The sequence below is a fragment of the Haemorhous mexicanus genome, chromosome 6, assembly GCF_027477595.1.
Source record: "Haemorhous mexicanus isolate bHaeMex1 chromosome 6, bHaeMex1.pri, whole genome shotgun sequence".
NCBI classification, from domain to species: domain Eukaryota; kingdom Metazoa; phylum Chordata; class Aves; order Passeriformes; family Fringillidae; genus Haemorhous; species Haemorhous mexicanus.
The window spans coordinates 12,004,302-12,030,757 of record NC_082346.1 but is presented as its reverse complement, the minus strand read 5'-3'; the positions used below and the strand labels follow the sequence as shown (position 1 = coordinate 12,030,757).

General features: G+C 65.1%; 4 protein-coding genes across 9 annotated transcripts; 2 read left to right on the top strand and 2 right to left on the bottom strand.

Annotated features, from left to right (window-relative positions):
* Positions 1–166: 166 nt before the first annotated feature.
* TNKS1BP1 (tankyrase 1 binding protein 1) lies at positions 167–8,735 on the bottom strand. 3 transcript variants are annotated; one of them, XM_059848665.1, is made up of 12 exons: positions 8,597–8,735; positions 7,984–8,118; positions 7,236–7,860; positions 6,468–6,540; positions 4,451–5,692; positions 2,147–4,146; positions 1,710–2,028; positions 1,371–1,500; positions 1,155–1,291; positions 825–991; positions 646–711; positions 167–470 (listed from the first exon to the last, which is right to left on the bottom strand). In XM_059848665.1, the coding sequence occupies exons 2-11, from the start codon at positions 8,075–8,077 to the stop codon at positions 651–653; spliced, it is 4,848 nt and encodes a 1,615-aa protein (XP_059704648.1). In that variant the 5' UTR covers positions 8,078–8,118; positions 8,597–8,735; the 3' UTR covers positions 167–470; positions 646–650. The 3 variants fall into 3 exon arrangements, with proteins under 3 accessions (XP_059704648.1, XP_059704649.1, XP_059704650.1); XM_059848666.1 differs by having other exon boundaries at positions 1,710–2,025; XM_059848667.1 differs by having other exon boundaries at positions 6,468–6,537.
* Positions 8,736–10,105: 1,370 nt separating this feature from the next.
* On the bottom strand, positions 10,106–16,422 carry SSRP1 (structure specific recognition protein 1). 3 transcript variants are annotated; one of them, XM_059848669.1, is made up of 17 exons: positions 16,321–16,422; positions 15,653–15,811; positions 15,265–15,450; positions 14,983–15,088; positions 14,341–14,531; positions 14,043–14,273; positions 13,856–13,959; positions 13,619–13,747; positions 13,240–13,461; positions 13,088–13,160; positions 12,547–12,685; positions 12,409–12,454; positions 11,790–11,913; positions 11,263–11,433; positions 10,944–11,035; positions 10,651–10,831; positions 10,106–10,403 (listed from the first exon to the last, which is right to left on the bottom strand). In XM_059848669.1, exons 2-17 carry the CDS (start codon positions 15,704–15,706, stop codon positions 10,335–10,337), a joined length of 2,118 nt encoding a protein of 705 aa, XP_059704652.1. In that variant the 5' UTR covers positions 15,707–15,811; positions 16,321–16,422; the 3' UTR covers positions 10,106–10,334. The 3 variants fall into 3 exon arrangements, with proteins under 3 accessions (XP_059704652.1, XP_059704654.1, XP_059704653.1); XM_059848671.1 differs by having other exon boundaries at positions 15,653–15,718; positions 16,321–16,401; XM_059848670.1 differs by lacking the exon at positions 16,321–16,422 and adding an exon at positions 16,214–16,235.
* A 606-nt stretch (positions 16,423–17,028) lies between these two features.
* Positions 17,029–21,290, top strand: P2RX3 (purinergic receptor P2X 3). Of its 2 annotated transcripts, none has more exons than XM_059848664.1 (12): positions 17,029–17,406; positions 18,209–18,344; positions 18,445–18,516; positions 18,588–18,654; positions 18,978–19,071; positions 19,153–19,230; positions 19,427–19,568; positions 20,059–20,189; positions 20,278–20,362; positions 20,437–20,502; positions 20,683–20,760; positions 20,870–21,290. In XM_059848664.1, the coding sequence occupies exons 1-12, from the start codon at positions 17,267–17,269 to the stop codon at positions 20,981–20,983; spliced, it is 1,203 nt and encodes a 400-aa protein (XP_059704647.1). In that variant the 5' UTR covers positions 17,029–17,266; the 3' UTR covers positions 20,984–21,290. The 2 variants fall into 2 exon arrangements, with proteins under 2 accessions (XP_059704647.1, XP_059704646.1); XM_059848663.1 differs by having other exon boundaries at positions 20,269–20,362.
* Positions 21,291–23,425: 2,135 nt separating this feature from the next.
* APLNR (apelin receptor) lies at positions 23,426–25,196 on the top strand. The gene has a single exon (XM_059848662.1). It carries the CDS (start codon positions 23,837–23,839, stop codon positions 24,950–24,952), a length of 1,116 nt encoding a protein of 371 aa, XP_059704645.1. The 5' UTR covers positions 23,426–23,836; the 3' UTR covers positions 24,953–25,196.
* The last annotated feature ends 1,260 nt before the right edge of the window (positions 25,197–26,456 follow it).

Sequence of the window (26,456 nt, the reverse complement as noted above, 5' to 3'; positions counted from 1 at the left end):
GGGCGGGACCAGGCTGTGGGCAGCCAGGGCGGGCACAGAGGGGTTTTGGAGGTGTCCCTTCTTTCCTGCACAGCTCCTGTGTGGGCAGTGGCACTCACAGGGCCCCCTCTTCAAGGACCTCTGTGATTCCTGCCCACGGCCCAGGAGAAGAGCCAGGACTCTGAACTGACCAGCGAGGTTTTATTGTCTGTGGCAGTGGCACCACGAGCTGGACCCGTTGCCCTGTGGTCGGGGCCATACATGAGCAGGGCAGAGGGGAAGGGGGGTCTTGTGCCCACCCCCAGGCCCTTGGGGACCAAGGGGATGGGGTACAATGCGGGGTTAGGGAGGAGGGGTTTGGGAAGACAGGGACCCTGCGAGCTCGTACAAAGTGCATAGGCGTGTGTGTATGTGTGTGTGTGTGTGTTTGTGTCCCCACGGGAGGGAACAGCCCTGGTCCATGGACAGCGGGCTTCAGCGTCGGAGTGAGCCTGGAAGTGACACGGGGAAGGAGTGAGGACCCTGCAGGGCCCCCCCAGGGATGACCCAGCCCGGGGGGACCCAGCCAGAGCAGAGAGGAAGAAGGGGGCTACCCCCAGCAGTACAGACATGGGGAAGCCTCAGCTGGGGGGGTGTCCCCAGCACTGCCTGAAACTCCACACTCACCCTGCTCAAGGCTTCTTCCTTTTCAGCTTCAGTGCCTGCAGCCAGTGGGGGGGAGAGGCCTCGGATCTGGGGTATTGGCAGAGTTTCAGCATGAGTCCCCCAAAACCAGTCCTGGGACCCAGACTGACCCCTCAGCCCCCCTTTTGCCTCCATGAGGAGGATCCTGGCCCCACACTCACCCTGAGGATTTCTCTGGCTTGGGGGGCAGGGCTGGGGGCTTCCCACTCACACCAGGGATCTTGCAGGACTTGGAGCGCTGCACATGGGGGTCTTTAGGAGGGGTCCCCTTGCTGTCCCCTGATGATGTCCCCTCCTCGGCTGAGCGGTTGCGACCCCTCAGCTTGGCCTGGGGGCAGAGAGAGAGGTCAGGGAGAAACACAGTGCTCTGTCCCCCAAACCCCCCCACAGCCCTCTCCCTGTCTTTAGCCAGGCCCCACCCCCACCCTGCCTTAGTCTCCCTGTGTTACACCCTTCCACCCACCCTGCAGCCAGGAGTGCAAGGGACTCACCTTGATGGCAGAGGCACTGAGGCCGGGAAAGAGCGGCACCTTAACCCCCCTGCCCGAGGATGAGCCGCGCATCCGCCGGCTCCGGGGCTCCTCCGCTGCCTCTTCATCAGAGGACGCTGCTGGGGCTGGCCGGGGCTCTGTGGGGACACAGGGACAGTGTCACCACAACACTGTGCCAGGACACCCTGCTCCCATCCCTATCCCTGCTGGGCTCACCCGTGGAGTCCCGGAAGATCCAGCTCTCCCCCTCGGTGGTGATGGGGCGTAGGGACGGTGCCCGGTGCTGGCGCTTGCGGCCCACGCTGGCCTTGCAGCGGAACACGCTGCTGTCCAGGAGCTCTGTGTCCTGCCGAGCCCAGGGGACAGGTCAGAGCTGGCAGAGGGAGCCCAGGGACCCCCAACACCCCAGCCAGCACACTCACAGCTCCCACTGCAGTGCTGGGGGCCCTCAATCCATGGCTGTCCCTGGGGGCAGCAGGGTCTGAGAGCCTCATGAACAGACATGCTGGGTCCCAGGCCATACAGGGTGACTGGAATCTTCCCACTTCCACTCACCTCCAGAAGAGGAAATTCCTGCCCCTGCTCCATGGACCCCTCAGGCTGGGGGGTAGTCAGCGAGAGCCGCTGCTCCCCCCAGCTCAAGAAGTTCTCCCCGTCTGGGTGGTCCGATGGCTGTTCCTCACTTCCTGTGTCCATTGGGATCCCACTGGCAGCCTCTGGCAGCAGAGGGGGGACCCTGGGGCTCTGTGGGGCAGCTGCTGGTTCAGAGGGATGCTTCTCCTCCTCAGAGTGGCTGGGTGACTCACTCCGGGGGGGCTCCACAGCTGGGCAATGAGCTGGAATGTCACCCATCGAAGAGCTGGGGGCCAACCTGCTTGCGGGACAAAATCTCAGAGTTGCTCTAGCCCCAGGTAACACAAGCCCTGCCCCAACCCCTCTGTTTGTCACAGGGGAAGATGCTCCCTCCCTGCCACCAGTGGTGCCCTCCTTACCCGTGCTCTGCGCCGGTGTCCCCTCCCACGCTCTGCTCCCCCGCACCAAGGTCTCGGCTGCGGGCAGCACAGCGGGCGCTGAAGGCACTTGCCCACTCCTGGCGCCTGGCCTCAGCATCCTGTGGCTCCACATTCCAGCTGTCCAGGTCCTGGCTCCAGCAGGCATTGCCCATGTCCAGAGAGAGATCCCTGTGCAAGCCTGCCCGGGGCTGTGGCAGGACTCCAGACATGGAGCCATCCGAGGCTCTGGCACTGCAGGGATCTGGCACCTGCTCTGTCCCAATGACACCAAACTGGTTCTGGCACTCAGCTGCTCCAAGCTCCTCAGCCCAGTCCCTGCTGTCAGAGCTGTGATACTCCTGCTGGTGGGCACTGCCCCAGGTGGGCTCCTGGGCTGGGGGCTCAGGGTGGTGGGAGCTGGGCATGTCCTCCTCACCAACCCTGACCAGCCTGGCCTGTCCGATGCTGCCTTCACCGGGCCAGCTCAGCCGGGCTGGGACCCGCTCCTGCTCTTCCTCCCTGGGGGTCACAGAGCTGTGCTGCCCATCCCGGGCTGCTCCACTGGGGCTCAACTCTCTGTCCTGTGCCTCCACATCCCTGGTGCTGGATCTGTCATCCCAGACACTTCTGCTGGGGCTGAACTCCCCATTCTGGGTCTCCGTGTCCCCAGTGCTGTGCCCGCCATCCCTGGCTGCTCTGCTGGATGTGAACTCACTCTCCTGGGTCTCCATGTTCCCGGTGCTGGATCTGTCACCCCAGGCTGCCTCACTGGGACTGAACTCATCCTGGGTTTCCAGGTCCCTGGTGCTGCATTCACTGGCTTCAGCCAGCCTGCTGGGGCTGAACTCCTGGTCCTGGCTCTCCATGTCCCTGGTGCTGGATCTGTCATCCCAGGCTGGCCTGCTGGGGCTGAACTCCTGGTCCTGGCTCTCCATGTCCCTGGTGCTGGATCTGTCATCCCAGGCTGGCCTGCTGGGGCTGAACTCCTGGTCCTGGCTCTCCATGTCCCTGGTGCTGGATCTGTCATCCCAGGCTGGCCTGCTGGGGCTGAACTCCTGGTCCTGGCTCTCCATGTCCCTGGTACTGGGTCTATCATCCCAGGCTGGCCTGCTGGGGCTGAACTCCTGGTCCTGGCTCTCCATGTCCCTGGTGCTGGATCTGTCATCCCAGGTTGGCCTGCTGGGGCTGAACTCCCTGTCCTGGCTTTCCATGTCCCTGATTTCACCAGTCCAGGCCGGCCGGCTGGGGCTGAACTCCCTGTCCTGGCTTTCTGTGTCCCTGTACTCCAGAGTCCGGGCTGGCCGGCTGGGGCTGAACTCCCTGTCCTGGTTCTCCATATCCCTGGGGTTACACCTTCTGTCCCAGGCTGGCCGGCTGGGGCTGAGCTCCTTATCTGGGCTGTCCCCAGTACTGGATCTGCCAGCCCAGCCCAGCGTTAAATTCTCGTCCTTGCTCCCAGCATCCTGGCTGCTGTATTTACTGGCCCAGTCTGGGGTGAGTTCCCTGTCCTTCATCTCTGTGTCCCTGTCGCTGTACCTGCCTGCCCAGCTGGGCTGCCCAGAGTGCGGCTCCTTGTCCAGCGGCTGGACATGTCCTGTGCCAAGGCCACTGCCCCAGTTGGCTTGTCTGGAGCCAAGCTCCTCTGTGTTGCCATAGCCCTGGCCCCACTCAGCTGTGCTGGCACTGAAGTCTGGATCCTGTGGGCAGCTCTTCCCAGTGCCAAGGGACTGGGACCAGTTGCTGCAGCCCAGTTTTGTGTCCCCCATCAGCTCCGCTGCTCTGTAGTCACCGCTCCAGCTCTCTCGGGCAGTGCTGTCCTTGTCGCTGTGGTTGCTGTCCCAGCTGGATTTGGACCCGAATTCCTGATCCTGCTTGGTCTCAACAGGCCAGTCTCTCTCCCTGGACGCACCTGGGTGGCTCCAGTCAAAGGTGCTGTCCTGGCGAGGGCGGCCAATGCCGAACTCACTGCACAGGTCCTTCCGTGACCAGCCCAGCAGGTTCTGGTGAAATAAAGGGGAAAGGAGTTAGAGGGGGAAAAGAAGTTAGAAAGGAGAGAGGAGTCTGAGGGGAGCGCAACCCTGGCTCCTACAGCAGTGGAGCTGGGGAGGAGGGAAACACCCTGGGGACACGGCACAGCGGGGCTCATCCCAGGGAGTGGGTAGACCCCACCTCCTGCCCCTGACCTCACAGTCCTGCTCAGCCTCCACCAATCCCCCCGGCCATCCTGTCCCATCCCACTGCTCCGTGGAGGGCAGGGAGGAGCCCAGCCCACACCGACCCCACAGACCCCCCCACACCCCTCACCTCTGGAGAGCCATGGACCCCAGGTGACTCCAACAGCTCTGTCAGCCAGCCCGGGTCAGCATGGGGGTCAGGGTCCTGCAAGGGCTTTTCAGCCTGGCCTGGGCCCCCAGGGCCCTGCAGACTCTTGGGGCCATCACCTGCCAAGGCTGAGTCCACTGGAGCAGCTGGATCTGGGGGGGCTGGATCCAGAGGGGTAGTTGTGGTAAGGCTGGGCTGGGTGGGGGACTCGGGCTCAGCTGGGTGCTGGCCAGGCTCTGTCACACGAAGTGGGGAGTGGGACATGGGAGCATCCTGCTCTGCCTCCCTTTCCTCCTCCTCCTCCTCTGCTGAGTGCTCAGCCTCTTGCTGTGCCACAGGACCCCCTGGGCATGGAGCCCCCTCTGCCTGCTGGCTGCCAGATCTTTCAGCCCTGCTGTCCTTTGGAGGGCCAGGGGCCACAGCCTCCCCATCTGATTCCCCCTCTTCGGAGAGCCCCGAATCAGGCGTCTCCCGGATGGGGGAGCGGGGAGGGAAGGCTGGCAAGCGTGCCCCCCGTGACGGGAATGTCCACTCAAAGGACTGGGAAAGGCTCCAGCCGGACTCGCTGCCCAGGGAGGGCTCTGACAGGACGTCTCCAGGCTGGGGCAGGGCACTCAGTGAGCCCCCCAGCTCCCCCAGGCCCTGCCCCGAGGGCGGGGGCCGCAGCACCCCCTCTGAGGAGCGCCGGAGCCCCACATCCCGGGGAGGGGGGTTGAAATCAGGACCCTCATGGGACCGTGGGGACACTGCAGAGTCATCAGGTCCCTCTGGGGAGCCTGGGGGACGAGAGGCTTTGGCAAGGTGTGGGCTGGGGGGGCCCAGGTAGTCGGCAGCAACCTCGGGAGAACCAGGGGGGCAGGTGACTCGTGGGGGCAGTTCAGGAGTGCTAGGGGGGCTGGCAGTGCCAGGGGATCCCTCCCCTGGAGTGTGTGGGGAGCCAGGGGAACGGGAGACGCTGAGCTGGGGTTCGGTGGCTGAGGGAGCGCCGGGGGCCTGGATGGAGGTGACAGGGACCTCGACTGGAGGCCGAGTGGGGGATTCAGGGGAGCCGGGGGGCAGTGTGGGGGAGTCAGGGGCCAGGAGCTCAGGGGGGGCATCAGGGGAGCCAGGGGCTGGGGGGGAGGGCTCAGCAGGCTGGAAAGGAGCTCCTGGGGCTGGGGCTGGGCAGGTGGGAGGCCTTGGGGAGCCTGGAGGTCCGAGGGCACCCAGCTGTAGAGTGGAAAGCTGTGGAATAAGGCAGCAGGGGGTCATGTCACTCAAGAGGCACCTCCAAACATCATCCATCCAAAAGCCAGCCCCCCAAACTCTGGAGGGTCCCTCCCCCAGCCCTGCTCCCCTCCCTGCACCCGGGGCAGGAAGCGCCCATGCTGCGTGCCAGAACCAGGCTGCTCTGCGTGACTCAGCCAGGGCGGCTCCCGGCGCCCCAGCCCTGCTCCCTGCCTGGCCCCCTGCAGCCCCCAGAGCGCCTGGACAGACGGAGACAAGAAATAAAGCAGGAAAAAGTCAGAACTCCCAGCACAGCCCCCTGCCCTGCCTGTGTCTGGCATCCCCCTGCCCAGCACTGCTGGGGTTTGCCCCCTTGCTGGGGTGACCTGGTGCCGCTGCCCAGGCTGCCACCTGCAATGTCACCATGGCCCCGTGTCCTGGTCACCACCCTGAGTGAGCATGGCACGGGGAAAGGGGCTGGCGGGGTGCCCGTGGGGCCTGCCCTGCCACATACCTGCCAGGTCACCGAACCCCAGCTGGTGACTCACGGCTGCTCCCTGCCCACGCCTGGCACTGGTGCTGGCACACGCCACCCCCACAGCCCCGGGCTCCACACAGGGCTTTCAGCACAGGAGGCCCTGACCCCCCCCAGGAAGGGACAGCCAGCACCCCAAGGAGAAAGAAGAGACACGCACCCCGCAGAGAGGGAGCCCCGGAGGAGACAGGAGAGCCCCGAAGGAGAGAGCCCAGGAGTGGAGCCGCCATGGCGCCGGAGGGTGAGGCCAGCACTCACGTCAGGAGGGGATGGCGGCCTCCGGCATCCACAGGGGTCCCCGGCACAGCTCGGCCCGGCTGGGGGTGAGCTGCTGTGCAGAGACAAGGGGAAGGAGGGTAAATCTCATTGTGTGCCTCAGTGCTATTCTCCCAGCACCCATGAGATGCCCCTGACCTAAACCACCCTTCACGGATGCAGGGTACAAGGGCTCGGGCCCTGCCACAGCTGCACAGTCGCCGGCTTGGGCTGAGAGGGGAAGGAGGCAAAGTGGCCCCAGCTCCCCTTCCGGAAAGTTTTCGGTCCTTTGGGAGCGAGTTTCTCACACTGTGGTTCAGAGCAGCCCCCGCCCAGCTCTCCCTGAGGTGCCCAGCTCTCAGGATCGTGGCCAAGCCCTGGCCCTAGCCCAGGACATCCAGCAGCTGGGAATCTGGCCGATCTGACTGCTCCCTGTGCCCTAGCACGGCCCAGCAGGGAAAAAATAGCAAGGCTGGAAAATCAGGAGCATTTCCTGGGGGAGAGACCCCCTGTCTGTTATTCTCAGCCCAGGGGCTGGCTCAGAGCCCGCCCACAGGCAGCTCCTGGCCCGGGACAGCCCATTCTGCGGTTGGCACCAGCCACCCCAGCCTTCCCACGGAGGCAGCTCGAGGCACTGCGGCTCGGGAGGAACCTGGGCCCGTGCCGGCGACCAGACCTCAGCTCCGTTATATTCCCAAGCCTGGGATGGCTCGGAGTGATATCCCCCGTTCCCACTGCCACTCCTCCTGGTGTCGGTCCCTGTGCCCTCACCTCGTCTCAGCCACAGGGTGTCCATCATCCCCCATTCCCAGTTCGCCTGCCGTAGGTCGGAGCATCTGGGGGGCTTCACCGGCAAGGTCTCCGTCTGCCTCCCCGCTGGGACGCTTCCGGAAGGCAACAAAGGTCTTCGAGCCGAAGCGGGAAGAGGGGTCGGTGCAGAAGGGCGAGAGCCAGGCCCGGTCTGGGCTGCCCGGGCCCTCCCTGCTGTCCATCTTGGCCAGGATCTCCTCCACGGTGGTGCCTGGGAACCGCTCCGGCCTGGCGGCCACCGGCACCGGAGTCACCTTGAAGGGCGCCGGGCCCTTGCGCGAGGGGGTTGGCGGGGCCGGCGGCACCTCCTCCTCGGTGCCTGTGACTGAGGGCGACAAGGGTCCCTTCCCATTGGGGGTCTCGGGTGATCTGACCGTGAAGGAAGGGCGCCGGAGGGGCCCCCCCGTGCCTGCCCCGCTGTAGGGCTGGGGCCCAGCCAGGCGGTTCATCTTCTCTGCCGAGGGCAGCTCGGGCCGCGGGTGCCGCGGGCCCAGCGTGGGGGGTGGCACCGGGGGCTTGGCGGGCACGGCCGGCTTGGGCAGCACGCGGGGCTTGGGCCGCACCGGTGGCTTGGGGCGCGCGCTGCCTGCAGAGAGCAAGGGAGGGGGACGGGGTCAGCGAGTGGTGCGGCTCCTCAAACCCGGAGCAGCCCTCGGGGGGCTGCCCCAGCAACCCCCAACCCCGATGGCCCCCAGCCCGGGGTACTGACCTTTATCGGGGCTGCCGGCCAGCCCGGCCCCCGCAGTGCCGGCAGGGGAGGTGCAGGGCACGGTGGGGGGCAGGGGCTGCGGCTGGGAGGCCATGGTGATGCAGGGAAGTGGGGGACTCAGCACGGGGTCAGCCCCTGGGGAGAGAGGGAGAATCGTTTTGGGGATTGCCCCGAGCCTGGGGGAACCCAACCACCTTGTGGGGCCCTGTGCCAAGCCCTGTCCAGCTGTGCCAAATGGTGATCACACTGTGGTGCCACCCTTAGTACATTGGCCCCGGCTCACCTGAGCCAGCCTGGCCCCAGCAGCAGATCCAGACACGGTCTCAACACCCCCGTAACCACAGGGACCCACACTACACCCCCTAACGCCGTAGGGCCGGCTCCTTTACCTGTCTGACCCTGTGCTAACCTGTCCCAGCACACACGTGTCACTCTCACCGACCTTCGCCAAACCCTCAGCGCCGAACTGTCCCCATTTTGCCCCAATCCCCATCTCAGCTCCCTGCCCAGGTCACTACCGGCCCCCCCGAGCCCCCGGCAGCCCAGGAGGCACCGCCCGGTCCCCCGAGACCCTCGGCCAGCCCCTCTCAGAGGCCGCGGGTGCCCCACTCACCTTCCCCACAGCAGCCTCATGTCGGGGGCGGGCCGGGGACACACGTGGGGGGCGCAGAGCGGGCGGGGAGGAGGGGTTACTGTCCCCACGGGTCTCACGCTGCCGCCGCCGCCTCTCCCGTGACTCACCGGGGCTGCGGGGACAGGAAAAACCCGCTCCGTGCCTCCTCCCGGCCCTGCCCTCTCTCCCCTGCCCTCCCCCCGCCACCCTCCTCTCCCCGCCTCGCTCCCTCCTGCCCCGCCGGGGTCCACCCTCCCCAAGACCACCCTCCTCTCGCCTTCCACGGGGGAACCGCCGCCACAGCCCACATCTGGCAACCATCCGGCCGGTTTCCCAACCCGGGATGGCGGCGGGGCCCCGGGCTGCGGGTCCGGCCCCCCGGGGTCCTCCGCCAGCGCGGCCTAGCCTCGTTGCCACGGCAACAAAGCCTCCGATCGAGTGGCTGAGTAGGCCGCGACCGCGGCCTAGCGCCGTCCCCATGACAACGAAGCCCCCCACTCAATTCGGGGGTCACGGGCCCATGATGCCCGCTGGGGCCGAAGCCGTGTGGTTCCCCGGCGGGCGCCAAGGGCCCGGGAGTAATGCTGGTTACCCGTAGCCCCATGCCCGCAGAGAGACCCCCACTCACCCTCGACCGCCGCTGTTCATGCATATTCATGAGAGGCCCAGCCACGCCCCCGAGAGCGGAGGGGGCGGGGCATAGCGGCGCCGCGTGGCGGGCGGACCATAGAGAGGGGCGGCTGGAGAGTCCTCCGAAATGGGGGTGAGGGGACACGCCGGAGACCTCCAGCGCTCCCCGAATCACCCTCGGGGGCCCCACAGCCGAGCAGGATCCCCTGGGCCGCCCCCCGATTGCAAATTATCGCATTCCCGGGGTCCTCCAGCCGCGGGGCTTCTGCCGGAGGGGCGGTAATGCGTATTTAGGCGGAGGTTGCTGTGACAATAGAGCCCCCCACCATTTGGGCATCCACGGTCCCTTGTGCCCACCGGGAACCCGCGGATCCCGCCCCGGGGGACTCCCGCTTCCCCGTAGCCCCATCCCAGCGGTGCCGGTAAAGGCAGCGGAAGGAGGGGGGAACAAACAGGCATGGGGTCCCCCCGGGGCTGGTTCCAGACCGGGAATCGGCTGCAATCAACACCGGAGGGGAAACAGGCCTTAATCGGATCAACCCCCTCACGAGGGAGGTAGAAAAACCCCCAAATGGCATCAGGATCGAGCGAGGGGCTGTAATTAGGAGCCCTGATGGCCGAGCAGGGGCTGGGGGCCGCTAATGGAGGGTGGGGAGAGAGTGAAGTCAGCCCTGGAAGCGGTTCAAGGAGGGGAATGAGCTCCCGGATGGCTGCAGGAAGGAAGGAGGGAAGGGGGAGCCAGCCCCACACCCACACAAACACCATCAGTGGGTTTTTTTTATTCAACCCGAGTTGCCATGTGAACAGACCCAAAATACAAAAAAACAACACCAAAAAAAAAAAAGAAAAAAAAAAGAAAAAAAAAACCAACGAGGGAAGGAAAGGAAAGGAGAGTAACCCAAGTGTTTAGAAAAAATAAATTGATGGAATACAACGGTAAGGGACTGAGGAGGCACCTCCTGCCACCACGGGGTGCTGGGGGGACAAGGGAACCTGGCCCTGCTCCCAGGTGGGAGCCATCCAGAGCCCAGGACCCTAGTCCCTGCTGCGGAGCTAGCCTGCCCAGTCCTCTCCTCTGGGATCCAGCCTGGAGCCAGCTGGGATGATGCTAATCCGAGCCCGAGGCAGAGTCCTCTGAGCTGGGGGGCGGGCTGGCAGCTCCCTCGTCCTCTGAGTCCTGCAGGCGGGGGACAAAGAGGTCAGCAGGGGACAAGCAGGGCAGTGTCCCCCACTACAGCGGGGACAGGGTCATGGTGGTGACTTGGAGACGCACCGAGGGATGTCCCCAAGGACATGAAGTACCAGAAGGACCCAGCCTCTCCAGCAGAAATCACCAGGATGTTCCCCAAAGAAGAGGGGCTGGGGCCCTCCCTGACAGTTATTCCCCAGAGAAAAGGGACCAGGACCTCCCCCAGTGACCCCACCTCCTTCTTGCTCTCTGCAGAAGAGCTCTCATCGCTGGATACGAATTCCTTGCTCTTGAAGCTGTCACTCATGCCCTTAGCTGGGGACTTGGAGGATGAGGACTTGGAGGTGGCGCCTTTCTTGTCCCCTTTCCCCTTCACCTGCTTTTCCTGCTTCTTCTTCTTCTTCTTCGACCTCTCCCTGCACAGGGTTGGGTGAGCAGAGGGGAGAGGAGCCACATTACCTGGCTGGCCCCAGGAACAGCCGGATTTTGGGGGGCCCAGCCCTGCCAGCCCCTTGGCAGCACACTCACCCCCTGTGGCTGTCGGCCTTGCTGCCCACACTGTATTCCTTCATGGCCTTCTCGTAGTCCCGCCTGGCATCTTCTGCCTTCCGATCCCACTCCTGCAGCCACAGCACAGTCAGTGAGGCCCCACCTCCTCCTCCAGCACCCGCCTGCACCCCACCCTGCACCCACTTCTGATCACCCAGCTCACCAGCCCGAGGATGTCCCCACCCCTTCCCAACTCATTTGTGCAACTCTAGGCTCCCAGGAACAAGGAAGGGCCTTCCATAGCCAGCCTCCCCTCCTGTACCAGGCGCAGCTCTACCCTGGGCCTCCCATCCCTCACCTCCTTCTTCTCCTTGGACATGGCCTTCCAGAGCTCCCCAGCCTTCTTGGACAGATCAGTGATGCTGATGCCAGGGTGGTCTGACTTGATCTTCTCCCGGCTGGCATTCAGCCAGAGCATGTAGGCCGACATCGGGCGCTTGGGAGCGTTGGGGTCCTTCCCCTTCTTGCTCTGGGAGGTGGAGAACACCCGTGAAAGCCCAACGCACCCCTCACCCAACACCTCGGAGCTGAGCTCTGCTCACCTCTGCACCCCTCAGCAATCCAGCTGCAGCCCTGGGAGTGGGGCTGAAGGGTCACAGCTGGGGGTCAGGCTGCTGGAGAACAGCCTGACAAGAACCAGGATAGGCTGGGCACAGGGGGAGCAACATGCCCTCGGGAGAGGCTCAGCCTGGACCCATCTGGATGCAGCAACACCAGGCCAGACACCAGCTCTGGCCAGGGCCAGAGGTGAGGCAGCTCAGGTGGGGCTGTGACCCGCCTGACCCCGCTGCAGGAGCTGGTCCTGCTCCCACAGCAGCCCCTCACCTCGGGCTGCTTCTTGCGGGGCTTGCGGTCCTTGACGATCTTGGCCTTCTTGGCCGGTTTCTTGTCGTCCCGGTCACTGTCGCCATCGCCGCTGGAGGAACTGGCCGAGGCGTTGCTGTCGAACCTGCACGGGGGCACCAGCCTCAGAGCTGCCCCCAGACACCACAGCCCTGAGGCTTCCCGGGCTGGAGCTGCCCTGCTCCCGTTAACAGCCCTCGGGGGAGTGGCCTTCCACGAACACGGCTCATTGTGTTCTGCTTCCTGGACTTTCGGAGCTCTCGTGGCGCCAGGGCTCAGCTTCAAGCTCTCCCCATGACTCTCACCCATCCTCACCCCAGCCCAGGGCTTTAACCCTCCTCCCAACTGTTCTCTTTCCCAAGAAGTGCAGCCGAGGCCTCCCCTGGAGCCCTTCCAGAACTTTCTCATACTGCATGATGCCATTACAATGAAGTGAGCCCAGAACTGCCCCAGCTGCCCAACACTCCCAAACCCAGGGCTGTACATTTCCAAATCCAGGTGATGCCAGTCATGCTGTGAGCATCTCTCAATGCTCACGCAGCCCTAGAACAGCACCTTACTATGGGGCTTTTGGATAAAGCCCTGCCTGCCCTCTACTCACTCTTCAGCCACGTCATCATCCTCTTCTCCAGGGTTGAAGGATGAGTCTGGAGGAGAAAGCGAGGGCTCAGTGCTTCAGATCATCATAAGGAACAGGAGCTGGAGCACCATGGCAGTCCCTCACAGCCCCAGCCCTCACCTGTCTCCTCTCCAGAGCCATCACTGCTGTCATTGGCATTCTCCTCCCGGATCTTGCCCTCCTCTTTCATCCTCTCCAAGTAGGCATCGTGCTGGTCCTCATCAGAGTCAGCATATTCATCATAGCTCTGCTTCATTCCCTGCAGAGAGGTGGGATGAGAGCTGCTCCCTGTGCTCTCCTCTGGAGCACAGCCCTGGGTGAGCACAGCCCTGGGCATGCACAAGCTAGGGCACAGACACAGCCATGTCCCCTCCTTCCCCCCTCATGGCCCCGAAGAGAGAGGGGCAGAGCAGTTATGGGGTTAGGGTGGCCCCTGCACACCACACTGGGGTTACTGGGTTAGTCAGAGACCACCACAGCCATGCACAGGAAACCTGCACCAGGAGGAGGAGGAGGAGAAAGAGGAGGGGATATCGCACGGACCTTTTTCCTCTACAAGGGCAAGGAGAGAAAAGAGAGGTGAAAAAAGGAGGGAAAAGCAGATGGATTCTGGGAGAGGGCAGCACCAGTGGGCACGAGCCCAGCCGCACGTGGCTGATACCTCCTTCAGGCCTCGGTTCTTGATGTTCAACTTCTTGGCATTGACGAAGTCAAAGAGCTTCCCGTACTCTTCCCTGTGGGAGAGGGCACGGTCGGGCCGGGGGTGCTGGGGAGTCCCGCTGGGCACAGCCAGGCCCCACGGCCCACACCCACCTCTCGATGCTGCTGAAGGTGTACTGGGTGCCCTGCTTGGTCTCGATCTCGAAGTCAAAGGAGCGGGTGGTGGTGGTGCCACGGGCAAAGTTAACGAAGGAGATCTCGTCAAAGCGGATGTGCACGGGGGGCTTGTGCACGTAGATGAAGCCCCTCTCCAGGGGGTACAGGAGCCCTGAGCTGGCCTTGTAGGAGCAGGTGATGCACTGGGCTCCAGAGTGTCTGCAGGACAAACACTGCTATCCATGGGGACAAACACCCTCCCCGTGCCCACCCCTGGCAGACAGGCCTTGCTCCCCAGCTTGAATCACAGAGGGCCCCTTCCCCCTGGCCATGGGAAAGAGGTGGAAAGAGAGGGACTGGCCCTGCAGCTGCTCACCCCTGGAAGTTTCCAGGCACGGTGATCTTACGGTTCACCAGCGCCTTCATCACCCGGCTGACCATCTCATAGAGGGAGCCTGACATGTTCTTGGTGAGCCGCCCCTCAAAGCGCTTCTCCACTTCCTCCCTGTGTGGAAGGAAGGAGGGCAGAGGTGAGAACAGGGTCCGGGGTGTAAGCAGCTCCCTCAGGATCTAGGGAAGGGTCTGGGAAGTGGCATGGCATCCGACAACTCACTCATTCATGTTGAGGGTCAGGGAGATGTCCTCATCCTTGGAGAAGAGCAGGATCAGGAAGTGGTAGCGGGTCTGGCCTTGCTTTATCGGGGGGTCCAGGCTGATCTGGAAAGAGACGAGGAGATGAAGACACGAAACCTCCCCAGACCACCCGCAGTGCCATTCCAGGGGAGGGCTGAGTCACTCACCACGAAGAACATCTGGCGCTGGTCCTTGTGCGGGAGCAGGAAGAGGCGCAGCACGGTGGTGTAGGGAATCTTGTAGTCGAAGGTCTTGCCGTGCAGGTGCAGGAAGGTGGGGTAGATGCGGATGTCGTAGCGCCCACGCGGCGTCAGGCACTGCAGCTCCCGGAAGATGCAGATGGCATCTCCGGTGGCCTGGATCACGTCTGCCTTGGACAGCACGTTCTGGGCGAAGGCCTGCCAGGGGAGTGGTCACAAAAGGTCCCTCACTGCCAGCCCCCGCCCTCCTGCCAGCCCCACGCACCTCCACGGGGTCCACGCCGTCCTCCTGGGTTGGGGGCACGTAGAACCGGACCTCCATGAGGGAGACCTCGGCATCGTCGTTCTGGTGGAACTCCAGCGTAACCTCGTTCTTGCCCGTGGTGCACTGGGACACGTTGCTGAGCGGGATCTCGAACACCGGCTGCTCCCCGATGTCGAAGGACAGCAGCTGCCCTGTGGGGACATCACAGCCAGCTCAGAGCTGTGCCCCACAAATCCCATCTCCAGTGATGAGAGCAGTGCCTCTGCTCTCATCACTGCATTCCCACCCTCCAAAGTCTCCAGGCTTTCTCCCTTCCAGCTGCATCCCTGGAAGCTGACACTGATCAGAAACACACAAAAAGGAACTATCTGACCCCATGTGTCCTGGTCCCTGAGCTGGAGGCACATCCACCAGCTCCCCTGGCACCCTGATGAATGGCACATGTGCAGATTCCACACCAAGCAAGCATGGCCCTCTGGGATTCAGGGCCCTTCAGCTCTCCTGAGATGGCAGATGTCCTCACTGTCCTGTCCCTGAGGACATCCCTCAGCAGCTGCTCCTAAGGGAATGGCTGTGGCAGCAGAACAGCCACACTGGTGGGAACATCTCACCCCAAGGCCTCAGGCTAGCACTGGAACTCACCTCCAAACCTCACTGTGCCCCAATTCCACCCCTTCACACACAGATCCTTCTCTGCGAGCTCCAGGCAATAGTGGGCCTTGAAGAAATCTGAGAGCTTGTCAAACTCCTGGGTTAGGCAAGAGGGAGACAACACCGTCAGGAACCAGCAGTGCCCAGAGCCCTGGGTGACACACAGCCCCTGGCCATGCAGATGCAGGGGACAGAGCTGTTCTGAGGCTGGCAGGGAGCACAGCCGGATCTGGGACAGGGCCAAGGCAGCAGGAGCAGGGAACAGGGACTTACCGACTCCCGGAACCCGTCATACTTGTAGACGTGGCCGTTCTTGGTAAGCAGCTTGAGGCCATGCCCCAGTGCCACGCGCCGCCACACGCCCTCGGCCAGCTCTGAGGCCTGGATGTTGTCCACCTTCCCCGTCTTGCTGTTCTTGAAGATGACGCCCTGCCGGCTCAGCCGAAGCCGCCCATCATTCTGTGGGAGAGCTGGGCATGAGGGGACTTGGCCCCATGAAACCATGGAGGAACCAGGACTCCGCTGGGTGCTCCAGGCACCCACACCCCCAAGCCCTCACCAACCAGCCACAACTTCATCCCCCACACCCTCCTCACCGCACAGCATTCGCTCTCCCCATCCACACCCCAGCGCTGGAAGTGCCCCATGTCCCCTCGCTTACCATGGACCCCTTCACCTCCTGGTAGATCTCGTTGAACTCCAGCGTGTCGGCCATGGCGGCTGCGGGCTGTGGGAGGGGACGGGGACGATCTCAGGGGCGTTCAGCAGCCCCCCCAGCCCGGCATGCCCGGGGCAGCGGCACAGGAGCCACTCACGGCAGCTGTGGGAGGACAGCGGGTGAGCCGGGCTGGCGAGAGGCTCCAGGCCTTCCCAAGCGCCCCCAGAACCAAACCTCATCCCCCAGGCTGCCCCCGCCCGAGCCCCGGACGCTGCCTCTGGCGGTGGCACCTCACTCACTGACGGGAGCGACCCCAGGCCCACCTCGCCCCTTCCCCAGGTGTGCCGCGACCGCAGGGCCGCCCCTTCCTGCAGACCTCGGCCACCGCTCTGTCATCGCACCTCTCGAATGCCCCCACCCCTGCCCTTCCCCTCCCTGATGCGGTCTCTCCGCACCCCAAACCACCCACCGCACCCCAAATTCCTTCCGAGCTTGAGCTCCCAAGCGCCCCCCGGGCCTCCCCCCAAGCCCGGGCCTGCCCACCCGCCCCGAGCCTACTTCCACCTCAGGCCCGTTCCCCCATCCCAGCCCGGTCTGCCGTGACTCCGGGCTCCCCCCGCGAGATCCAGACACTCCCCCATCCCCGGTAAGCCCGCCCAACCCCCCCGCACCGCTGCCGCCGCTGCCGCTTTTCCCGCCTGCGCAGCGCGAACCGCGCGGAGCCGCCGCCGCCGGAAGTCGCCCGACTTCCGCCATGGCGCCGGTCCGTGCTGGCGCCCCCTGGTGACGGGGCGGGCCCGTGCAGCGCTCTCCGCCGCACCGGGGGCGGCCCCACAGCGCGCCGGAGGCCCCGCCCATCGAGGCGGGGGCGGGGCCAGAGGGGCCGAGACTCCGCCCCCCAGCCGCCGCTCTGCCCCGCCCAGAACCATAGAGAGAAAGGGGGAGAGACCCCATTGGCCAGCACGGGGCGAGCCCCGTGACGTCACCTCGTGCGGGGACAACTCCCCCCCCCCCCCCCAAACCCGGGGCGCCCCAAAGTGTTGGAACGGGACAATGACACGGCCCAGAGCGGGACACCCCCAAAACCGCACGCACGGGGCTCCCCCCTCGTGCTCCCCTGCAGGGGTGTCCCCCCCAAACCAGGCATCCCCAGTCTGGGGGGCACTCCCCACGTGCATCCCTATGTGGGGCTCCCCGGTGCTCGAATGGGTTCCCCATTTGGGAGTCCCCCCCAGGGGGACCCCGGGAAGGACCCCGCCTGCACCCCTCCATCCCCCCGGGAATGGGGGGCCGATCCCTCCAGTCCCCCCGGGCCGTGCCCCCGCCCCCGGCCCCCGCCCTGCCCCCGCCTCCGCCCGCCCGTCCGCACCGCCCTCTCTGCCCTCACCCCTGCGGGTGCTGCCCACACTCTCCGGTACCCGCACCCTGCCCGTGCCCCAGCCGGTACCCCTGCCTGCACCCGCGCCCGCCCTGCCCTGCCCGCATCCCCGCTCACTGCCCGCACCCCTGCCCTGCCCTTCCCACATCCCCCTCGGTTCCCGCAGCCCTGCCTTGCCCTGCCCGCAGCCCTGCCTTGCCCTGCCCTCAGCCCCGTCTCCGACCGCCTCCGAGCTGCCCATGTCCCTCCCGCGCTCCCGCACCCGATGGGTGAGCGACTTCTTCTCCTACGAGACCACCAAGTCGGTGGTGGTGAAGAGCTGGGTGGTGGGCGTCGTCAACCGCGGCGTCCAGCTCCTCATCCTCGCCTACTTCGTCGGGTGAGCCCCCCTGGCAGCCGCCGGGACAACCCCCGGGCCCCTCTGGGACAGCCCGCCCCGGGACATCCCCCGGGACACACCCCCGAACCCTTCCCGGCACCGCGGCGACTGCCGCTTGCTGCTGCAGGTGACATCCGGGGGTGACGGCGTGTGGCATGGGGTCACAGCGAGGGGACACCGGGCGGCGGCGCGGGGTGAGGGGGTGGCCAGGCAAGGAGTGATGGAGCAGAGGAGGGACGGGAGAGCGGGTGACAATGTGTCAGTGCCGGGAATTCAGGTGTGCCGGAGCAGGTGACACATGGGGTCAGCCAGGAGAGTGTGCCGGTTGACAAGGAGGGACAGAGGATGTCGGTACGGGTGACACAAGGGGGACAGTCGGAGAGCGTGCCGGTGAGGGTGACAGGAGGGTGACAGCGCAGGTGACATGATGGGGACAGCAAGGCGTCGTTACGGGTGACACAAAAGGGACAGCCAGGAGAGCATCTCGGGTGGATGACGGGAAAGGGACAGCGTGGGTGACACCGAGGGGCAAAGAAGCCGCTCGGCCCCAGGGGATGACAGAAGGGGATGACCCGTGCTGGGGTCCCTGTCCCCGAGTGCTCCCGGGGGATGACAGCAGCCACCGGCGAGGGGATGACAAGCCGCAGTCGGGGACCGGCAGCCGCTGGCGCTGACAGCTCCAGGGGCCGGGGGGGTCACGGGCAAGTCCGGGGAGTGCCGGGGGGCGGCAGGCGGGGTCCCGGGGGGTGCCGGTGGTGTCTGGAGGTGGCTGTCCCCAGCGTCACCCGCGGTGCTGTCCCAGCTGGGTGTTCCTCCATGAGAAAGCGTACCAGGTGCGGGACACTGCCATCGAGTCCTCCGTGGTCACCAAGGTGAAGGGCGTGGGGCGCTACGCGGGGCAGGTGATGGACACGGCAGACTACGTCACGCCCCCCCAGGTGAGGACCGGGGACCGGAAGGGTCGCTGAGGGGCGCGGGGCCACCCCCACCTCACTTCCCCGCTCTCCGGACGGGTCGTGTGACAGCGACGTCCCGCAGGGCACCTCGGTGTTCGTGGTGGTCACCAAGCAGATCCGGACCGAGGACCAGGCGCAGGGCGTGTGCCCGGAGGTGCGGGGGGGCAGGGAGCGCTCGGGGGGACCCCTCGGTGAGCCCCCCGTCCGCTGACCCCCGCCCCGCAGAGCGAAGCCGCGTTCCACTGCTCGGCGGACCGGGACTGCCGGGAGCTGAGCCCGAGCACGAGCAACGGTGAGGGACCCCGCTGGGAACGGGGGCTCAGGGGACCGAGGGACGGCGGGGAGCCACCACGGGCGAGAGTGAGGGACCCTCGGTGGGCTCAGGGGAGTGGGGGGGGGCGGGGCTCTGATGCAGGAGTCGGACGTCTGGGGGAGCCGGGGGTTCAGGGTCCCAGGGGTGCCAAAGGGGGTCCAGAGATCCCCGGGGCGCTGACAGAGAGCTGGGGTCTCAGGGGTGCTCCCAGGGGTACTGACAGGGGTCCGGGGGTCCCAGGGGGGCTGACAGAGTTCAGGGGCCGTGGTCCCAGGTGTGCTGACAGGGGTTAGGGGTCCCAGGGCTGCTGACAGGACGCTGCGTCCCCTACAACACAACCCTGCGCACCTGCGAGATCCAGGGCTGGTGCCCGCCCGAGGTGGACACCGTTGACGTGTAAGTGGAGCCGGGGGGGACACAGGAGGAGCAGGGGACATGCCCCCTGCCATGTCCTCAGTGTCGCCCCCTTTCCTCCAGCCCCGTCATGCTGGAAGCTGAGAACTTCACTCTCCTCATCAAGAACAGCATCCGCTTCCCGCTCTTTGGCTTCGAGAAGTGAGTGGCACAAGCCACGGTGGGACATGGGGGGACATGAGGACAGGACGTGGGGTAACACAGGGACATGGGGACAGGGGACATGGGGACACAGGCACAAGATAGTGGGAGGATACTTGGATGGGGGTCCATGAACCCCAGACTGCTGCCTGATGGCACATCTCTCCGTGTCCCCTGTGTCCTCCTGTGTCCCCAGGACCAACCTGCCACCCCCAGGCAGTGGGGTGGAGCTGGGCCGGTGTCGCTTCCACCCACAGCTGCAGCCCCTGTGCCCCATCCTGCGCCTGGGGGACATGGCACGTCTGGCTGGGCAGGACTTCCCTGCGCTGGCTGCCACTGTGAGCGGGGACATAGGGGACATGGGAGGCACAGGGCGAGAATGGGGTGGGTGTGGCGACAGGGGTACAAGTGGGTGGGATGGAAGGGCATAGGGACATGGGACCTGGGGATACAGAAATATGGGATGTGGGACATGGGGACATGGGACATGGGATGGGGGCGATATGGGGTGGTGGGACATGGGGCATGGGATGCAGGAATGAGGGATGTTGGGAACAGGACATGGGGATACAGCAATATGGGACAGAGTGATGATGTGGGGCTTGACACAGGGACATGGATGGGGTTTGGGATGTGTGACATGGGGACATGGGGTGTATAGACATGGAGATTCAAGGCATGGGATGCAGGGGGATGTGGAGCTTGGGGAGATGGGAATGTGGGTTCATAAGACATGGAGCATAGGGCTGTGGGATGCAGGACTATGAAACTGTAGGGACTTGGCACCATGGGGCCAGGGTCCGTGGTGCTGATGTAGGCCTGGGGCAGGGTGGGGTGCTGGGGATCAAGATCGGGTGGGTGTGTGACCTGGACCGGGCCTGGGAGCGCTGCCTGCCCCGCTACTCCTTCACCCGCCTGGACAGCCTGCCCCGGACCCCTGCCCCTGGATACAACTTCAGGTATGGCCAGGACACGCACGGCACAGGGGTGTGCGCTGCCTTGCATGCCTCCTGTCCCCATGTCCCCGTGTCACTGCAGGTATGCCAGGTACTACCGCTGGCCCGACGGCTCTGAGCGCCGCACCCTCATCAAGGCCTTTGGGATCCGCTTTGATGTCCTGGTGTATGGCAGCGTACGTGTGGGGCTGGGACTGTGGGGTCACATGGGGGTCGGGGACTCTGGCCAACAAGGGCTCTGCTCCCCCAGGCCGGGAAGTTCAGCATCGTCCCCACCCTCATCAACACGGTGGCTGCTTTCACCTCCATCGGTGTGGTGAGTTGGGGACGTTCTCAGCCCCGGAGTGGTGGCACCTCCCAGGGCACAAGGGGGAAATCCCATGGCCACGGGGCATGGGGACAGAGCACGGCTGCAGGGTGACGGCGGCCTGGCTCTGTGGGGGTACCGGGGTGCTCCACAGTGAGGGGCCCCCCACCCCAACGCTGCTGCCCCCAGGGCACGGTGCTGTGTGACATCATCCTGCTCAACTTCCTCAAGGGTGCTGAGCACTACAAGGCCCGCAAGTTCGAGGAGGTCAGACATGGCAGGGGTGCCCTGGGGATGGGGACACCTCCGGGGGGCTCGATTGCCCCCCCCCCCCCAGCTGCAGTGACTCACCCAGTGCCCGCCCCCTGCCCCACAGGTGTCAGAGGCTGGCGTGCCCGCCATCCCCTCAGCGTGTCCCCCCGGGGCGCTGGGGACCTGCTCCCGGGACAAGCAATCCACCGACTCGGGCACCTTTTCCCTCGGCCTCTAGCCCCGGGGGCATGGGGCAGTCCCGCCTGTCCACCACGCTGTGGGGCAGCCCACGGCCTGGTGAGGGGCTGGCCGGGACCCCCGTCGGGCTCCTATTGCCCACCCAGTCACTAGTGCTCCCCCTGTGAGCCCCATCAGCATCTGAGTGTCCCCAGTGCCACCCCCCAGGGTTGTCCCAGTATATCCCAGTGTCCCTAGTGTCCATACGAAGTGCCCCAGCCCTGTCCCTTGCCCCCAGGGTGTCCCTCAAACAGCATCTCCCTGTCCTTGCCACCCCATGCCCCCCAATAAACCCGTGGCTCGCAGCACCCACCCGTGTCCAGCCTTGGGGGGCCGACGGGCAGGGTTGGGGTTCGGGAGCAGAGGGAAGAGGGGTCAGGGTGCTGTCCCTGGGACGGGAGACACGGCGGGGGGAGCTGCCAACAGGAGGAGCGCTGTGCCCGCAGCGCAGCCCGTGGAAGGGGGCACAGAGGGACAGGAGTTGTGCCCTAGGGCTGTCACTTCCTCGGTCGGATGCGAGTAACTCTGTGGATTCGGAGGAAGCTCTCGGATCCCTCCTCGTGCAGGGCCAAGCGCTGCCCTTCCTGCTCGGGGTGGGGGGGGGGTGGGAGGTGGGGGAGAGGTCGGGCTCCTCATCCCGCCCTGTGGGGGCTTCCACCCCAATCCCCCTGCGGAGCCAGTGGGGAGGGACGCCGTGAGCCTGACTTGTTCCCAATGGAGCCGCTGGTGCCAAGTCCTGGGGTTCATTCCTGGGAATGACAAACGAGGGTCCCGGAGCCCCTCGCTGGTGCCCAGAGCAGCCCCCGCCCCGCAGGGAGAGCGGCTCCTGCCCTCCCCCAGCTGCAGATAGCGGGGCTCCTTATCAGCCCCACGGATTCCTTATCAGCCCAGCCCTGGCCACCCACCCACCACCCGTGGCAGCCACAAACACAGCCTAGGGGGCTCCGTCCCCGGCACCGAGGCCAACGGGACCCCCTGGGTGGCACCGAGGGCGAGGCACCCCAGCGTCCAGGACAGAGAGGGGGTGACCAGGACACTCAACCCGCAGTTTTTGGAAAGGAAAGAGACTGGAAACGGCTTCGCGTGCGGCGGCTGGAAATGGATACTTGTGCCGTGTTCCAATTAGGACACACATAGCTGGGAGTGTTATTAATAGTAATTAATAGAACTGCTCATTAGCGGTCCTGCTCATTAACGGGGCTCCGGCCAGGGCGGGAGCAGCGCGGGGAGCCTCGCTGCGATCCCGGGGGGCTCATTAGCAGTGCCGGTGTTTCCCCGCTAATGTTGCTAATTAGCGGAAAGGACCGAGCCGTGTGTGCGCTGGGAACTGCGGGGTTCCGGCCCTTCTTCATTCCAGTTTGGGTTTTGAACCGGAACTGGGCACCCTGGTTCTGCCACCAGTTTCAGCAGTTTCTGCCTTTAATACCTCTCTCCCCCGCATGCCGGCTGTCCCGGCACTGGGATACGGGATCGCTCCTTATCTCCAACCTGGTTTGCTCTCCCGGCTGACGCTGCAGCTCTGCGTGTCTGGTTTGGTGTCCCCACCCCCGGGGTCCCCTAACCTGCACCCCCATTTACCCTTTCCCCCCTGCCTCATTTTGGAGGCTCCTGTGAGCTCTCCCCCCCATTTCAGCCACTGAATTCCCTACACAGCCCCTCCTTCAAACCTCTTTGCTGGTAGAAGGGCCCCCTGAGGCGGTGGGGGGTGCCGGGGGCTCTGTGCCCCCCCACCAACCTCCGTCCCTGCACTCGGGTGTTAAACCTGCCCCTTCCCACAGCCCATCCCGTGCTTAATCCCCGCCTTCAGCCCCAGCCCAGGCCCCAGCCCAGCCCAACCCCCCCTGCGTGTCCCGGGGGATGTGGGGCACTTCAGACCTCACTCTGCGAAGTCCCGCTCGGCTTCTTCGGTTCTTTTCCCCAGAGCTGGAACTGTGAGAGTTCAGTCCCAGTGGGACAATCCCAGACCACCTCGAGGGGCCTTCCCTCCTCCCCCCAGTGTTTATTTGTGAAGTGGGGGGAAGTTTCTTCTCTCTTGGCTCAGCGTTGCCGCTCCATGAGCAACCCGCGGAGCTGGGACACACCGAGAGCTCCGGTGGCAGCCGGTCCTGTGGCAGCTGCTGCCCTAAAATGGTCTTTTTACAGCGTGGGGGGTCCCAGAACCTCCCTCCCCGCCCAGGATTTTTGGTAAATGTATAAATCTCTTCTGCACGTTGCGCTCATAGTGGGGCCCCGGCGCGGGGGGACCCCCCCGGAGCCACCGCTGTGTGCACAGCGAGGCAAAGCTGGCAGCAAAACGGGGAATCCTAAGTGCCAAATGCCAAATGCACGCCCTCCCCACCCCCCCCACTGCCACTCCCTCCAATGTGACACCAACCCCCAGTGCGACCCCCCCGCTGCCAAGTGCCCGATGTGACACTGCCCGTGCGAAATGCAGCCCCGATGTGTGACACCCCGGCGCTGAATGCGGCACCCCGAGGTGAAACCCCAAATGCCGGCTGAAGTCCCTCCGTTCCTGAGCTCCCCAGAGCCGGATCCCAGCGCCGAACGCAGCCGTGGTGGGCGACCAAACCCCCCGGGCGTGGCGAGGCCGGGGTTATCTCGGGGGTCGGCGCGTTGACACGCGGGTGAGAGCTCGGTAAAACCCCCCGGGCAGGAGCCAGATGGAGGTGGGGGGAGCTGTGAAGTTTCCCACGGGGGCTCCCCCCGGCCCTGCCTCCTGCCCTGTCCTGCCCGTCCCCTCCAGGAGGAGGGCGGGGAGGAGGAGGAAGGGGAGGTAACGCGGTGGGATTCGCTGCGGGGCCGGGGGAGCGGGTGAGCCCGGCATGAGCTGAGCGGAGCGGAGACCAGCGCCGGGATGGAGGAGGCGACGGACGCCTACACCTACGGCTTCGACAACGATACGGACTGCGAGTACGCGGAGTGGGGCCCCTCGCTGGCCCTGCTGCCCACCATCTACCTGCTGGTCTTCCTGCTGGGCACCACCGGCAACGGGCTCGTCCTCTGGACGGTCTTCAAAGGCGGCCGCGACCGCCGGCGCTCGGCCGACACCTTCATCGCCAACCTGGCCGTGGCCGACCTCACCTTCGTGGTCACCCTGCCCCTCTGGGCCGCCTACGCCTGGCTGGGCTACCACTGGCCCTTCGGCACGGCCGCCTGCAAGGTCAGCAGCTACCTGGTGTTCGTCAACATGTACGCCAGCGTCTTCTGCCTCACCGGCCTCAGCTTCGACCGCTACCTGGCCATCGTGCGGCCGCTGGCCACCGCCAAGCTGCGCTCGCGGGTCAGCGGGCTGGTGGCCACCGTGGCGCTGTGGCTGCTGGCCGCCCTGCTGGCCCTGCCCGCCCTGGTGCTGCGGCGGGCGGCCGCCCTCGGCGAGGACACCAAGATCACCTGCTACATGGACTACGGGGACCTGGCCGCGCAGGGGACGGAGGGCGCCTGGGAGGTGGGGCTGGGGCTCTCCTCCACCGCCCTGGGCTTCGTGGCCCCGTTCGCCGTGATGCTGACCTGCTACTTCTTCATAGCCCGCACCGTGGCCACTCACTTCCGCCGGGAGCGGGCCGAGGGGCCCCGCAAGCGCAAGCGCCTGCTCACCATCATCACCGTGCTGGTGGCCGCCTTCGGGGGCTGCTGGCTGCCCTTCCACCTGGTCAAGACCCTCTACGTGCTGATGGACCTGGAGGTGCTGCCCTGGTCCTGCACCCTCCACACCTTCCTCAACAACCTCCATCCCTACTGCACGGGCATCGCCTACATCAACAGCTGCCTCAACCCCTTCCTCTACGCCTTCTTCGACCCTCGCTTCCGCCACGCCTGCGCCGCCCTCCTCTGCTGCCGGACCCCCGGCCCCGGCCCCGAGCGCTCCGCCAGCTACTCCTCGGGGCACAGCCACCCCCCCGGTGGCAAGGCGGGCCCCGGCCCGGGGGGCAAGCTGGACCCCGCCACCCAGGAGACGCTCTTCCGTTCCTGAGTCCCTCCCTGACCGCCCCCGGCGCCCCCCGAGCTGGTCTACTCGGGGGGAACACCCTCCTCCGCCTCGCCCCAAAGCCTGGCTTGCTTTGGGGATGCCCCGCTGGAAAGCCCTGCTCGCGGGAAGGGGAAACTGAGGCACAGCCGAGGAGGAGCCCCTGGGGGGCTCAGGCGGGGGCGGCTACCCCGGCACCCCCAGGGCTTTGTGTTTTGTGACAAATAAATGAATTTTGGTTAAAAAAGGAGCAGGGTGTGCGCAGTTCCCTCGGGGGGCTGGGGGGATCTGGTGGAAGGGAGGATGGAGGGGTGGGGGTGTGGAGGATGGAGGGTGTCCGTGAACGAGGCCGCAGTGTGTGTGGGGGGGTGTGTGTACACTACGGGGCTTCTCTGCCTGCGATGGATTCTCCTGGTCTCTTCCTCAGCAACACTTTGGGAAACACAGGAAAACCTCCATCCCAACCCTTTGGGGCATTGCAGCACCGGGGTGGGGGTGTTTGACCCCGTGGGGTGGGCACCTGCCTGCCCCAGCCCCCCAGCTGTGATTGTATCAGGCGGCAGCACTGAAATCCCAAATCCCATTTTGGGGCTTTTTTCCTTATCTGAGGCTGGGACGAGCCCTGGGTGACTCACCTGGGCGTGCAAACGGGACCTGGTGCTGTGAACCATCCAAACCTGAGGGATGGGGCCATGGGACCCCCCGGGTGCAGATGGGGACACGGGACCCTCAGGGTATGAAGAGGGACACAGGATCCTCTGGGCATTGATAGAAGGTTTGGGCACCGGGCAGGACGCCAGCTCACCCCAACCAGGATTTGGATGAGCCACCAAATGGCTCCTGTCCCATTTCCCCCCCCAGCCCCCGCCGCTTCCTGAGGCTCTGCTCGAAATAAATCTTCCCCCTATTTGCTATTTACATCCTTCATTTATCGGTGATGAACTATGCTATCTCCTCAGCCTTTGTTCTCTCTTGGAAAGGATGCAGGATCGTTACTGGGTTCCTTGGGATGCTTCCCGTCGGGGGAGCTGCCTCCGCCTTCCTGCCGGCCCCCACCGTGTTTGGGAGCCACTGCCCGGGGTCTCCCCATGTGGGGACAGTCCTTTGTCCAGAGAGAGGGAATAGAAGGGGTGGCCATGGGGCCGGGGACTGCACAACCCCCCCCAGCTGGAGGGGTGGGAGTCTCTTCGAGGGTTTTGGGGAGTTTCCAGATGGAGCTGGTTTGGTCTAAGGGCTGGGGGAGCTTGAGGGGTGGGAATGTTGCATTCAGGGACATGTCCCAAAGTGTGTTTACATTCCAGTGCCGTCCAGGCTCCCTCAGCTTGGAGAGACCCCTGGATATCTCTCATCCATCTGTCAATCCAGCTGTACATCCATCAGTCCAACAGTCCCCTCCTCCATCCATCCATCCATCCATCCATCCATCCATCCATCCATCCATCCATCCATCCATCCATCCATCCATCCATCCATCCATCCCTCCATCCATCCATCCGTGGGTAAATGGTTT

What these genes read in the sequence shown, in the direction of transcription:
- P2RX3 (XM_059848663.1), top strand. Translation starts at nt 17,267, where the DNA reads ATGTCCCTCCCGCGCTCCCGCACCCGATGGGTGAGCGACTTCTTCTCC. An exon ending in ACTACGTCACGCCCCCCCAG is followed by an intron (nt 18,345 to 18,444) that starts GTGAGGACCGGG and finishes GACGTCCCGCAG; the next exon opens with GGCACCTCGGTGTTCGTGGT. An exon ending in GCCCCTGGATACAACTTCAG is followed by an intron (nt 20,190 to 20,268) that starts GTATGGCCAGGA and finishes GTGTCACTGCAG; the next exon opens with GTATGCCAGGTACTACCGCT.
- SSRP1 (XM_059848669.1), bottom strand. Translation starts at nt 15,706, where the DNA reads ATGGCCGACACGCTGGAGTTCAACGAGATCTACCAGGAGGTGAAGGGG. An exon ending in ATGACGGGTTCCGGGAGTCG is followed by an intron (nt 15,089 to 15,264) that starts GTAAGTCCCTGT and finishes TGCCTAACCCAG; the next exon opens with GAGTTTGACAAGCTCTCAGA. An exon ending in AAGGCCGACAGCCACAGGGG is followed by an intron (nt 10,832 to 10,943) that starts GTGAGTGTGCTG and finishes AACCCTGTGCAG; the next exon opens with GGAGAGGTCGAAGAAGAAGA.
- TNKS1BP1 (XM_059848665.1), bottom strand. Translation starts at nt 8,077, where the DNA reads ATGGCCTCCCAGCCGCAGCCCCTGCCCCCCACCGTGCCCTGCACCTCC. An exon ending in AGGAATTTCCTCTTCTGGAG is followed by an intron (nt 1,501 to 1,709) that starts GTGAGTGGAAGT and finishes TGGGCTCGGCAG; the next exon opens with GACACAGAGCTCCTGGACAG. An exon ending in GATCTTCCGGGACTCCACGG is followed by an intron (nt 1,292 to 1,370) that starts GTGAGCCCAGCA and finishes GTGTCCCCACAG; the next exon opens with AGCCCCGGCCAGCCCCAGCA.
- APLNR (XM_059848662.1), top strand. Translation starts at nt 23,837, where the DNA reads ATGGAGGAGGCGACGGACGCCTACACCTACGGCTTCGACAACGATACG.